Source organism: Diadema antillarum, unplaced genomic scaffold, assembly GCF_040938485.1.
Source record: "Diadema antillarum isolate AM-2024a unplaced genomic scaffold, OU_Dant_1.0 seq00000398_RagTag, whole genome shotgun sequence".
Taxonomy (NCBI): Eukaryota; Metazoa; Echinodermata; class Echinoidea; order Diadematoida; family Diadematidae; genus Diadema; species Diadema antillarum.
In genome coordinates this window covers 1,096,906-1,110,095 of record NW_027271389.1, presented here as the reverse complement: position 1 = coordinate 1,110,095, position 13,190 = coordinate 1,096,906, and the positions used below count along the sequence as shown (strand labels likewise).

The window sequence follows — 13,190 nt, the reverse complement described above, 5'->3', positions numbered from 1 at the left end:
AAGAACCTTATTTCATTTCAGATTAACGCATTATGATAACGCAAGTTCCCCCCAGAAATGTGCGTGACATTCACACGGAGCAAACGGTGATGTGTAGCGTTCGCCCACACAGAGACGTTCTGTAAATGTTTGTTCTGCCATGTATTTTTGTAAGCGATCTGCATTTCGTTATAACGGAGTGCATTTTTTTTCTTTGTAAGTGGCGCTCCGAAAAACTTTGTTATGACGAAAATTTTGTAATAACCGTGTTCATCATGAGCAAATTTTTTACCACAGACTTTGATGGCGATAGCCTTGGGACCAAAAGTTTTACTTTCGTTATAACAAAATTTTGTTAATACCGTGTTCATTGTAACGCGAGTGCACTGTATAATGACAAAGCCACACTGTATATCTAGCAACTGTGAAGAAAGGATCTTGAAACAAACTTCCATTATTTCATACTTTATAGGAGCAATGCAAGCAGTATTGGCCCAAGGAATCATTATCCATCAACATCGGAAAACTCTCCATTTTCTCGTACAAGGAACACACATACTCTGATCGTGTAATCAGGGAATTGGTCGTGCAGAAGGTAAGATGTGTACTCTTGAACTGACAGCCTGCATGTGAGGAGCAGATCTGCAATTAGATTAGGTAGCAAGTGAGTTAACACCCCTTAAAAACTTGAAAAAAATAGGACAAAAGCTCCGTTATGAGTTGATTCTGCCGCACAAAAGCTGGGTTAGATTGACAATTGGGAGACCAGTACTGGGGCGGATCTAGCTTTTTGTAAAGCGGGGGTTGGGGGCGGTATGCGAGGGAGCGTAGCGAGCGAGGGGGGGGGGGAAGGGTGTGGGAGGGGGGTGTCCCCCTCCTACAGTAGGGAGAATTTTTGAAAATCTGTGTGTGAAAATGGCGTTTTCTTGCATCTAAAACACCACTATTTTTGGTATAGAGGTCAAAATACATACATAGAAAAAAAATGAAATTACAAGTTAAAAAAAAAATAAGATTTAAAAAAAAATGGTCCCCGGATTTTTTTTTTTTTTTTTTTTTTTTTGGGGGGGGGGGGTTGCAACCCCCCCCCCCCCTCTAGATCCGCTTCTGCCAGTAGCAGTACTACACTCTTCTCTCCTTCCTCCCCCTGAAAATATAGTGTGATGGAAATGTGGACAAATGTTAAGTTGCCATGTTTTGATTTGAATAAAATAATGGCCTGAAAAAGAATTCATCACTTAGGGATTGCAATACAATGACCAGAAAATGGCATTATTTGCTTTGGTCCACTGACGTTTGTGTTCAATCTCCAAAAGGCTCAATTTACATCCAGAATGCAACCTTCCCTTCCCCACCTCCACCACATCCCAAGACGACATCCAAACTGTATGGTATGAACACTTTCACTAATTTATTTTACTTGCAGGGAAAAGATGGAGAGAAAAGAACCGTCACTCAGTTCCACTACTTGTCCTGGCCTGACATGGGGGTTCCAGAGTACTACACCACTCTCCTTGACTTTGTTGAAGCTGTTCTCCATCATCATGCCACGATGTCTCCAGCTGATAGAGCTAGACCAATGCTTGTACACTGCAGGTTAGTATTCATCAACCTGGAATCGTTCCTCTTCACAACTAATATTTAACTCATCAGCAACCATGATTATGACTATGCAATTATCAGTCCTTGAATTGTATTTTCCTTTATGTTGTATGATTTTCAGTTATTATAAGAATCGAATTGTGTTACCTCCTTATGAAACTGATTTTTATGCCTCCGCCACGAAGTGGTGCCGGAGGCATTATGTTTTCGGGTTGTCCGTCCGTCCGTACGTCCGTACGTACGTCCGTCCGTCCGTCCGCTTTCGTTTACGCGATAAGTTCAAGTTCAAGTTCATATTTATTCGTTTTTTTCCACAATATACAAACATAAATCTCACTTTCTTAAGTACCAAAATCAATGCACACAATTGTACAGAGAAAACAACAATAATAGGAAAAAAACTAACAGTAACGATACATTGCGATAGTTGCTAAGATAACGAAAGTGAAATAGTTTTCAATATATGCACTGTGTGAAAAATACGGAGGGACCCACTAAAAAGACAGAGCTTGTAGAGTGTGGGCCCCTCTTTTATTAGAAGCCCGATGTAAAAATTGAATTGAAAACAGCAAAAAATCCACACAAAAAGTTCGTCACAAAAAAGTTTGGCAGCCCACTAAGAGACAGACGAACAAACAGTTATACATAAAACAACAACAAACAGAGTAATGAACATGTAACAGGACTGGGACAGCAACAAGACTACTTGTAGGAGGAAAAACAAGAAAAAAAACTGACTTGACGACACAAGAGGAAACAAGACTATAGCGTGATAAAGAGGTAACAGAATAGATATATAGGAATATGCAACACAGATGACGATCCTCGGAGGTTTGAGGAAGAAAGAGAAGAAGAAAAAAGAATATAGAACAAATCCTTCAACTGCGAAGTATAGGTTAAAGAAAATCTTATAATCAAGGCTTGAGCAATAGTTACAATAATAAAGAGAACGGCAATGCCGATATTGCGGATGAGTAACAAAGTAAGCCTATAAACTAATCTGATTCTGCGAGTCGTCATTATAAGATTGTAAAAGAAAAGACTTTAATCTCCTTTTAAATGAGTATATAGATGAAGCAGATTTTAAATCATGATTCAGGGAATTCCAATAATTTGGTCCACTGTAAATAAGTGTATTCTTTGCTAAAATCGTTCGAAGAAGTGGTAAATGAAACTCGTTAGAACGTCGGGTGGGGTAATTATGGAATGATTGATTTTTTTTTTCAACATAAAACCAAAGATAGGTGGGAGTAAATTGTTATCATACATATACATAAATTGACCTAAGTTAAATAAGAATAATTCGTTGATTTTCAATAGCTTATAACAGTCAAACAATGCATTTATTACCGCAATGTGAACGTGTAGGAGAATTAGAAATAATACGGAGGGCTTTCTTTTGCAATAGTAACACTCTATTCAGCAGTGTCTGATGAGTATTGCCCCAAGCTAAAATTCCATAATTAAGGTAAGGGAGTATCAAAGAGGAGTATAACACTAGTGGGGTCTTTTCAGGAATATAGAATTTCAGTCTATTCATAACACTTATATTGCGAGAAATAATTTTGCAGATATGATCAATATGTATTTTCCAAGAAAGTTTATTATCTACAAAAATACCAAGAAATTTAAAATATGACACACTTTCTAAATTACAATCATTCAGAACTATTTCTGAGTTCAAAGAATCAACAGTATTGCTGAAAAGCATACATTTTGTTTTTTGAACATTCAAAGATAACTTGTTAGCTCTGACCTAGTTGGTCACTTTTTTCAATTCCGTATTTATTTGTTGAACAAGAACATCGATAACGTTATGGGCAAGAAAAACACTGGTATCATCAGCAAAGTGTATAAAAGAAAGTAGCTCTGAAACAGAGGAAAAATAACTTGAGTAATATTTACTGCAATTTTACCAAACTTGGTCCAAGTATGAAGTATGATAAGGCAATTATTTGATTAGATTTTGGTTGAATTCGGTTAAAGGTCAAAGGTCAAAGGTCAAGGTCATATCATGAAATTGTATCCGTTTACGCGATAACTCAAGACTGGATGGAGCAAATTTCACCAAACTTTGAGGATGATGTATGATGGGACAATTACTTGATTAGTTTTCAGTGAAATCGGACAGAGGTCAAAGGTCAAAGATCAAGGTCAAATCCTAAAATTTATCTGTTTACGTGATAACTCAAAACTGGATGAAGCAGCTTTCACCAAACTTGGTCCAAGGATGATGTATGATGGGACAATTAGTTGAGTAGATTTTAGTGACATTGGCAAGAGGTCAAAGGTCAAAAGGTCAAGGTCAAATGCTACAAATGTTGCAATTTCCCCCATATCTATGCAATGCCCGAAGGTATTTTCTTGAAACTTGGTGTGGACATGTACTACTGCGTAAAAATTCTCCAGAGCGAGTTTCATGTCATAAGGTCAAAGGTCAAAAGGTCAAAGGTTAGGTGAAAATGTTGCAATATCACTTTTCGCGCAAATGATTCAATGTATCTTCGTGGAACTTGGTACATACGCATGTACTGTCTGGCAGGGATTGTCTAGGGAATGTAGGGGTCATGGGTTAATAGTCAGGGGTCAAACTTCAATTTCAACTCCTCAAAATTTTACTATTTCCCTCATATACTGGTAAATGCAATGCTTGCATTATTAGTTTCAAAACTCAATACATGCATTACCTAATGGAGATTCTCCGGGAAATTTCCAGCCAGAAGGTCAAAGGTCAAAGGTTAAGGTGTTTCAATACCCCCCACCCACCCCCCCAAAAAAAAAATAATAATAATAATAATCTATTTTGTACCATCATCACACTCTTTCTTCATACCTTGGAAATTACTCAATACATAAACTTCTCCAAAATTCCCCAAATATGTGTACCTGCACTCTTAGAAAATTATAGCAAACCCAGTTCAAGACATTTCTGACAAACCTGTCATTTCAATATTTTACCAGTTATGTGAAATTGTCACGGATCACACATTGTGAAGACATTGTACTATACGCCTATTGGAAGAAGCATGCATTATGGCGGAGGCATCAGTCGCCATAGCGACATTTCTAGTTTTTTATTATATCTTTTTGTTATTGGCAGTTGAGTACATATGCTTCGTAGAATCTGCCAAATATGAATTCAAAATTATCATTGTTATTATTATCATTATTATTACTATTATTATTACTATCATTATTATCGACGGCCCTCTGTTTCAGATGGTGCCTCTTATAAGGTAGAAGGTACATAATGCTGAATAGAAGATGTGTTAGCATGAAAGGGATAATTTTGTAGAAATGTATCACTAACACTTCATTGAAACATGTAAATGTTACCCCCTGCCGCTATGGCCATGGCATCACATTTGTATGGGCAATATTGGCCATGTACTCTTCTTCATGGATGGATTTTATACAAATACGGTACGGAGGTGTATTGTGAAGAAATCTGGCCGTATATAACTTCTGATGATGGTGCCCTTGCTTGTTCGGTTCGAAACAAAAAGGTTGACTTTAGAAGGATTATTTGTGTCATATTTAGATTGACAAATTGAATAATGCTGTAGTAAAAAAAAAAGAGTTATATTCACTTCTGATTATTTTTCATTGAATTATAAGAGTTTGTATCCCTTCATTTAAGAATTGTGTTTCACATTGTTCATATTTACTATGTTGTAAAATATCTCATAATGGATTCTAAAATCGGTAGGGCTTATCAGTTCAGTATTTAAAACTCTTGTGTCTTGCTTTACAATTCACAAACGGATCATGTTCTAACGTAGTGACATTACCCTTAGGTTGTGGATATACGGTATCCGTGAAAAAAAAAATCGTTAAAAATTCTTTTTTCTTTCGTTTGCTTTGAAAAATCATAGCATCATTTTGTTTGTTGGTGTTACGTATATGTCTCTCTCCCGTAGTGCTGGAGCAGGAAGAACAGGCACCTTCCTCACCCTCTATAACATGTTGTGTATGATGCGAGAGACTGGAAAGGTGGACATCTTTGGATTTGTCAACCAGATGAGAGAAAATCGTATTGAGATGATACAAACACAGGCAAGAGATTGTGATTTATTTTGACTTCAATAATCATTACCCCTCATTTTGTGAGATCTTTAGATGGACCAGCTTTCAAGCGTCCCTTGATAGTATCTTCAGGCTCTTTAATTGCCCTAAGAATTTTAGATAACTTCATTTCATTAGTCATGTTTACACTGGCAAAAGATTGCGAAGTGCAAGATCGTGAAGTCTTCGCAATCTGTGGTCATTTGTTCACACTGGCAGTCAAACTTCTCGATCTTTAGATCAAGAGTTTGCGCTACCAGTGCCCGTCGGCTGCCTGTGCACAAGAAAGAAGAAAGAGCGCTCCGTCTGACAGCTGGTGATTGTGATGTAACAATGCACACCTACATGTAAACATCACAATGACTGCTCGCTTGAGATGCACCGCCTGAAAACAGGTGGTGGTCTGGTCACATGACAAACTTGGTGAATTTTCCATTCCTGGCGTTCACACTGGCAAAAGATTGAGAAGTTTGATGGGGATGGGGGGGGGGGGGGGGAATATCCCTAGTTGGAGTGAGAAGTTTAATGAGAAGTTTTGCGGGAAGTTTGTCGTCACACTGGCAAATTTCTGAGATCCTAAAGATTGTGATCTTAAAACGTAATCTTTTGCCAGTGTTACTGCGGCTACTTATTCATTTTAATTTCAACAAAAACACAAATGTTCAAAACATATGCTGTAAGAAAAAATGCAGAATACATAATCATTAATTAATTATATCGAAATATAGTATAATCGTACAATAAATTGTGGATTCATGATATGGTGTTTACTGAAAGATATTGAAAATGGAGGCCCAAGGTGAGTTGAAAAGTAGGGATTGTGGTATATTCCCCTCAAAACAATCAGTACAATATAGAAACATGTTGCCTACAGAGTATTGTAGCTTATGTTCATTCATTTACATCATTATCCTTGGGGAAACAATAGTACCTGCAGGTTTCTTAAATCTCGTTTTGAATACGATTTGGAAAATGTCCCATGCCAACATTTGGTGCATAATCTGCAGTAAAACTGCTCAGAACCCCTGCCCAAATAAATCTAATCATGCGCATGACTTTTTTCTTCCAAAGCCACCATGACAAGAGCATGATATAAAATTTTGACGATTAGTCAATACCAGATTATCTCATTGACAAAATCTTCAAGCAGCTGATATTTTTATTCACTCTCCGTGAATCTACTCAACATCCAACGATTCAACAACTACATCCACGCCTATAGTTACGAATCAATTTAAATCTAAATTACGACGGCATTCTATACGTCGCCGATAAAAGTTTGTATGGAATCGCGTGTGTTTGTGTGTGCCTGTTTACATGTGTTTATGTGTCCAAAGAGAGTATGAGTATGCTGGCATCCCCTTTTCAATGTGAACATGCCTCTCCTGAATTGTTATGATGATGATGATGAATTTTAGACTACCGATAAACGTGAGGCTATAAGGCGAGGATAATAGGGGTGAGAGCGGATAAGGTGGGCATTTAAACAGCATTTTAAACTCACACAATTATGCACACACGTACCAACGAACGCATAAGACAATAATTACAGCACCATATTTTGTGACAACAAGAATCTTACTCTATTTTCGGAATTTTAAGAGCCTTATTTCATTTTCGGATTTACGAACCTTCATTTTCGGATTAACGAACCTTATTTTATTTTCGGATCAACGAACCTTTGGAATAACAAGCCTTATTTCATTTTCGGATCAACGAACCTTTGGAATAACGATTCTTATTTTATTTTCGGATCAACGAACCTTCGGAATAACGAGCCTCATTTCATTTTTGGTTTAACGAATCTTCGGAATTACGAACCCTCTTACATTGTCGGATTAACGAACCTTGTTTCATTTTCGGATTAACTAACCTTCGGAATAACGAACCTCATATCATTTTCGGATTAACGAACCTTATTTTATTTTCGGATCAACGAACCTTTGGAATAACAAGCCTCATTTCATTTCGGATTAACGAACCTTTGCAATAACGAATCTTATTCTATTTTCGGATTAACGAACCTTTGGAATAACGATTCTTATTTCATTTTCGGATTAACGAACATTCGGAATGACGAGCTGTAACCGTATATTCAGGCAGGTGTGTATAGGAAATGCGTGCAATAGCAAAATCAGCTTGTCCTCAGTGCGTAAATGACAGTCTTCTGCATGCCAATCCCACCAGCACATTTTACCATAAGTCGGTCTGATTACCATTCATTCCTTTATCTAAGATGATTCAAGTAAACATACCTTTTCATTCTGTGGTAGTACATCTTATTCTGTATATGTATTTCATTTGTAATGTTCAATGCAGAAAACTCTGAATTGACTTTGAACTTAAACTGAACTGAACAATCCCTTGCCACAACGATAGCCCACTAGATTTATCATCTACCTCCATTTCACAGGATCAATATGTGTTCATCTACAATGCTCTTCTTGAGGTCTACTCGTCTGGGCAGACCAACATCCCTGTGTCACAGTTCAAGAAGAAGCTAGATACTCTCAACGGGGTGGACCCAAAGACAAAGAAAACTAATATTCAGTTGGAATATGAGGTAAGAAAAATGGAATACCAATGCCAAGGCATACAACTAGACTTTTGTTCATCACTTTCAGAATAACAGAGAAGTGTTCTGTTTTTCATTTGGGGAAATCCCAAAAAAATTACCTAATAATATTCTTGCAGGATCTTCTTCAGAGCAATTCTGTTGTATAATGGAATGTTGAATGAACTTGTTATACAGAGCTTAGCTGGCTTGTCAAAAGACATGTCTTGGTATAGTGATGACTTACTTTCACCCGCAATTGCCATGTTGAATGTAGAATAGTCCATTAACTTTTCTCACAGTACAATGTAGAGAAAGCCCTTTTCAATCCGACAGAATGATCCATCTCTTACAGTTGCTTGGCACACTATCACCAGTTCCTCCTAGCAACGCGTTCAAGGGAGGAAAAATGCCTCAGAACGAGAACAAGAACAGATTCCAAGACATCTTGCCACGTGAGTCAATGCAACCCAAATGAAGGAACTTACCTTTAAAGTCTTAAAAAAGATAATTGAAAACAATACTGCACTTACATTTCTGTGTTGCTAGAAACAACAGAGAAATCCCTATCAAGAGATAATGTCAACAAGACTTAAGAAACGAATCACTTTACTGTAGCAAATTGAGATAATGTGAAGTCAAAATACATACGGTACCCCTGGAAATGAAATGCAGTCATTTTTATGTGTGTGTGTGTGGGGGGGGGGGGGGGGGGGGGTAGCACTGTCTTGTCCTTCTCTTGCACAGATGACCTTACATTTTAACTGTTCTGGCTTGACCATTCACAGATATCAAACGTGAGATAGCAATTTACAGCTGGGATTGAGAATCCGTTTTTCTGTCGAAGAAAACAAGCCATGCTTTCTTATTTTCAAAGTGTGAGTAAGACTGTGTAATATATAGCGACACAGCTATATGTATCACTGACACGCATACTATAGGACGTGTTTAGGCATCAACACAATTCTTCTGCAAATGATAACAATAAGCAGTAATTTCCTATCGACTCTCTACTGATAACATGGATGTCTCAAACATTTGTTGTTGATTAAATGGGATGGAAAGAAAGGGGATGCACCATGTATTTGGCTTATAGGCATATATTACATTACATAGCATCATGATTTCTAATTGCTACCTGTCTTCTTTGCATATTAAGTGGAGATAAAGAGGCCCTGCCTTGTCTCAGACGGACTTGAAGATTCCACAGATTACATCAATGCATCATTTATGAATGTGAGTATCAATATAATCACCTAATCAATGTTTATTACAGGCCTGTAGGTTCCCATTACAGAACTAGGAAACCTGATGGAGGTTATGGAAAAATGTGACTGTTTGTCAACTGTGTCCAGAGTTGTTAACATAATATCTGCCGTTGCATGCTATGATATTTTTTTTGTCATCTAACATGATGAATGATGCAGCGATTTCTCAGTCCACAGTTGTGAAACCATTGATAATCTTGTCCATAGCTGGAATGGGGAATTTAAAAGTCTATGGAAATTCCTGTTATGGGATTATCAGATCAACCAAACTCTTGATGTATACACTCATCAACAATCCATTCATAATTGTGTCAGAGTGTCGAAAGCCAACTGCTGACTGTCAAAGGTTCTGGGAGAATTTAATGCACACTATACATATTGTTATACATTGTTCTAAACAGAGAAAAACCAATTTGAGACAAAAAAAAAAGGTCCTCAAAAACTATTACAACGCAACTTGAACTTACTCAATGCTTCTGAACCTCAGATTTAGATCACAGATGTAACCTATCAAAACCACAAGAATCCAGAAATCATTGGAGTTGATGTTGTATATGTAGGATTAATCAGGCTAAATCACGAAAAGCAGCCTCCATGTCTCTTAATTTTTTTTTATGCTGAATGCATGGGCGCATTATGCAGAGAATAAATTACTATGCAATTGTAATAGCGTCCTTTTGTTCTTATTTAAAGATATCCCCCGAAATGGGTTTGTATCCAAATTATTATAATATCAGTTTACTATTGAGTCTCTCACAACCGCAAACAGTATTGTTTCTACCATCAGTGGTTTTGCTTCTACTGGCTGTCATGGCTTGAGATGTGATGTGACTACTGCTTCTACCACTGCATCTGCGATATTCCTACATTTTAGAATTTCACTACATATGGTGCTTACTTTCACTTTCATGCTTGTTTCGCAAGCTTATTCATTAATCAAATTGAAAGAAACCATACCCAGGTTTCTTTTGCACAAAGACATTGCAGATACTTGGTGTAGCAAGGTTTTCTTATATCCAGTACTTGTCAACTGTCATTTCTTGAATGCTTCAACTGTGTGTAGATATACATATAGCAGGGCTCGACACTAACGGTGGCCCGGTGGCCCGGGGCCACCAAAAACGCACGTCGGGCCACCAAAATTTCAGAAATGAAGAATTTGGTGGCCTGATCGGGCCACCAAAAAAGGTCGGATGTTTGCCTTTGGGCCACCAAAAATGAAAGTTAGTGTGGAGCCCTGCATATATGCAGAGACAATTTAAGCAAGCTGCTCACTACTGGAATTATAGAAATTATAAAATTCCCTTAAAAAAATATAAAAGATATAAAAGATTCTACTAGTTTGAAATCATTTCCTAGTAATTTAAAGAAATATCTGATTGGTTTATTTGTACCCCATGATTAGTTTGCCTGATTTTAAATCATTCTTTTCCCTGCATCGAGAATACTGACTCGCCCTTCACTCTCTCTACTCCCCTCCCCCTTCTCTCTCTTTCCCTAATCTCTTCTGTGTGTTTATGTACGTGGGTGCTTGTATGTGTGCGTGTGTGTGCGTGTGTGCGTGTGTGTGTGTGTGTGCGTGTGTGTGTGTGTGTGTGTGTGTGTGTGTGTGTGAATGTGTATGCCTCATATTATCATTGATGTAATGAAAAGTGTATACTTCCAATGATTAACTTGTACGGTACATGTATTGCAGTTTTGTAAGCTATGTATTAACGTATTGTAGTAATGTAACGTGAGTAAGTGAGAGGACTGCACTATACAAGTTCGCGTTTTAGCAGCCCAAGTTCTTTATGAAACAAGATGTATTATATGTTACAAGATATGATATCATTTGATGTTTGTATTACATATAGTATATTGATTGGAAATGAAAATAAAAGCATGAATGAATGAATGAATGGTGTCAAATCAACGTACTATAAGTACTACTTCTGTTGCCAGTCCTGGTGCAATACAAGTTAAGTTGTTATCTTTCTATACACTATTTTTGCTTCTTATGTAACCATTACTCTACTTTAGTAATTTTTGTATTGTTTCTTTAGACCTTCACAGAAAAAGATGTATTTGTAGCTACCCAGGCTCCCTTGCCCAATACAGTAGTGGACATGTGGCGACTTGTCTTTGACTGGAAGTGTCCTGTCATTGTCATGCTCAATGAGCTTGACCCAACTGATAAGGTGAGTGGTTACTATGGCAACTCCAAAGAGCCAGCATACCACAACCAACACTTCGATTTTTTTTCTTTGACAGTAAACCTGTATCTTTTGTTGCACACTTTCAAACCTGATTTCTAATAAATAGATAGCCTTTTTGCTTTGTTTCAGTTGTGTTTTCAATTTGATTGAGAAGTCATTATTGCATATCATTTTTCAAGTTTTTGGATGGTGTTTTTTTTTTCTTTTTTTTTTGGAGGAGGGCGGGGGAATACATTTTTTTTTCTTTCTGGTTTAGATGTGATATAGCAGTCATTACATTTTTCCTTGCATTTAAGTGAGCATACAAATTTTCTGTGACAGCAAAGTCAAGTTCTACAGATAAGGAGGTAAAACCAGCATTTTTTCCACCATGTTTTCATCATTGCCTTTCCTACATGATATGAAAGAGTTCAAGATTTTTTTACTGCATACACCCTAAGATGTAGAGTTGCACAATGGTCTTTACTATCTGTAGGTACATGTACGAAGAAACGTGGTAATTTTGTCAGGGTAAACAAGCACTGCTCATAATTTGGATAATTTTTATTTCATCCATGATTTTGATGAAGTCATTGAAAACACAGTATTCCGTAGAAAAAAAAAAGAATGTCCCACTATCACTTTAAGATTCTCAACCAATTCGGCAAGAGAATTTCAAGTTGTCATAGACTGTATGAAGGACTCACCAGGTTTCCTTTCGAAGTTGGTTTAATGTTACCAAACTGTCTTTCCCTTCCCTTTTCTTCACCACTATTTCAGACATGTGCTCAGTACTGGCCAAATAAGGGCACTCTTCAGTTGGGATCTCTGAATGTTGAACGAGTGGGATCTTCTAGCGCACCTCACTTTGACTCTGATACCTTTGCTGTGTCAAGCAAGGGAGAGGTTCGTGTAAAATTTGACGGTGCCAGGTAAAAATGGCAGAAGTAAAAATGGCAGAGGTTAAAATGGCAGACGTAAAAATGTCAGGTAAAAATGTCAGAGGTAAAATGGCAGAGGTAAAAAAAATGGATACAGTTTGCTCTAGCTAGGTTATTATTCAAAACCTCTTCATACGTTTACCTCTGACGAAATCGCTCTCATTACTTCTGACATTTTTACCTCTTACATTACCTCTGACATTTTTACCTCTGACTTTTTTACCTCTGACATTATTACCTCTGACATTATTACCTCTGACATTATTACCTCTGACATTTTTACCTCTGACATTTTTACCTCTGACATTTTTACCTCTGCCGTTTTTACCTCTGACATTTTTACCTCTGACATTATTACCACTGACATTTTTTACCTCTGGCATTTTTATCTCTGACAATTTTACCTCTGACATTTTAACCTCTGACATTTTTACCTCTGCCATTTTTACCTCTGCCATTTTTTCTTCTGCCATTTTTACCTCTGTCATTTTTACCTCTGCCATTTTTACCTCTGCCATTTTTACCTCTGCCATTTTTACCTCTGCCATTTTTACCTCTGCCATTTTTACCTCTGACATTATTACACCGAACCATATACATCCAA

The 13,190-nt window shown here is 37.3% G+C and overlaps 1 protein-coding gene across 1 annotated transcript in view; it reads left to right on the top strand.

Annotated features, from left to right (window-relative positions):
- The window catches only part of LOC139732063 (receptor-type tyrosine-protein phosphatase mu-like), a 57,065-nt gene that overhangs the window by 35,443 nt on the left and 8,432 nt on the right, over positions 1–13,190 (top strand). Inside the window, exons 16-23 of the mRNA XM_071642938.1 lie at positions 452–574; positions 1,406–1,575; positions 5,502–5,637; positions 8,060–8,209; positions 8,556–8,655; positions 9,360–9,436; positions 11,514–11,648; positions 12,426–12,551. Of these exons, the coding sequence (XP_071499039.1) occupies positions 452–574; positions 1,406–1,575; positions 5,502–5,637; positions 8,060–8,209; positions 8,556–8,655; positions 9,360–9,436; positions 11,514–11,648; positions 12,426–12,551 (1,017 nt within the window). The remainder of the gene's footprint in view (positions 1–451; positions 575–1,405; positions 1,576–5,501; positions 5,638–8,059; positions 8,210–8,555; positions 8,656–9,359; positions 9,437–11,513; positions 11,649–12,425; positions 12,552–13,190) is intronic.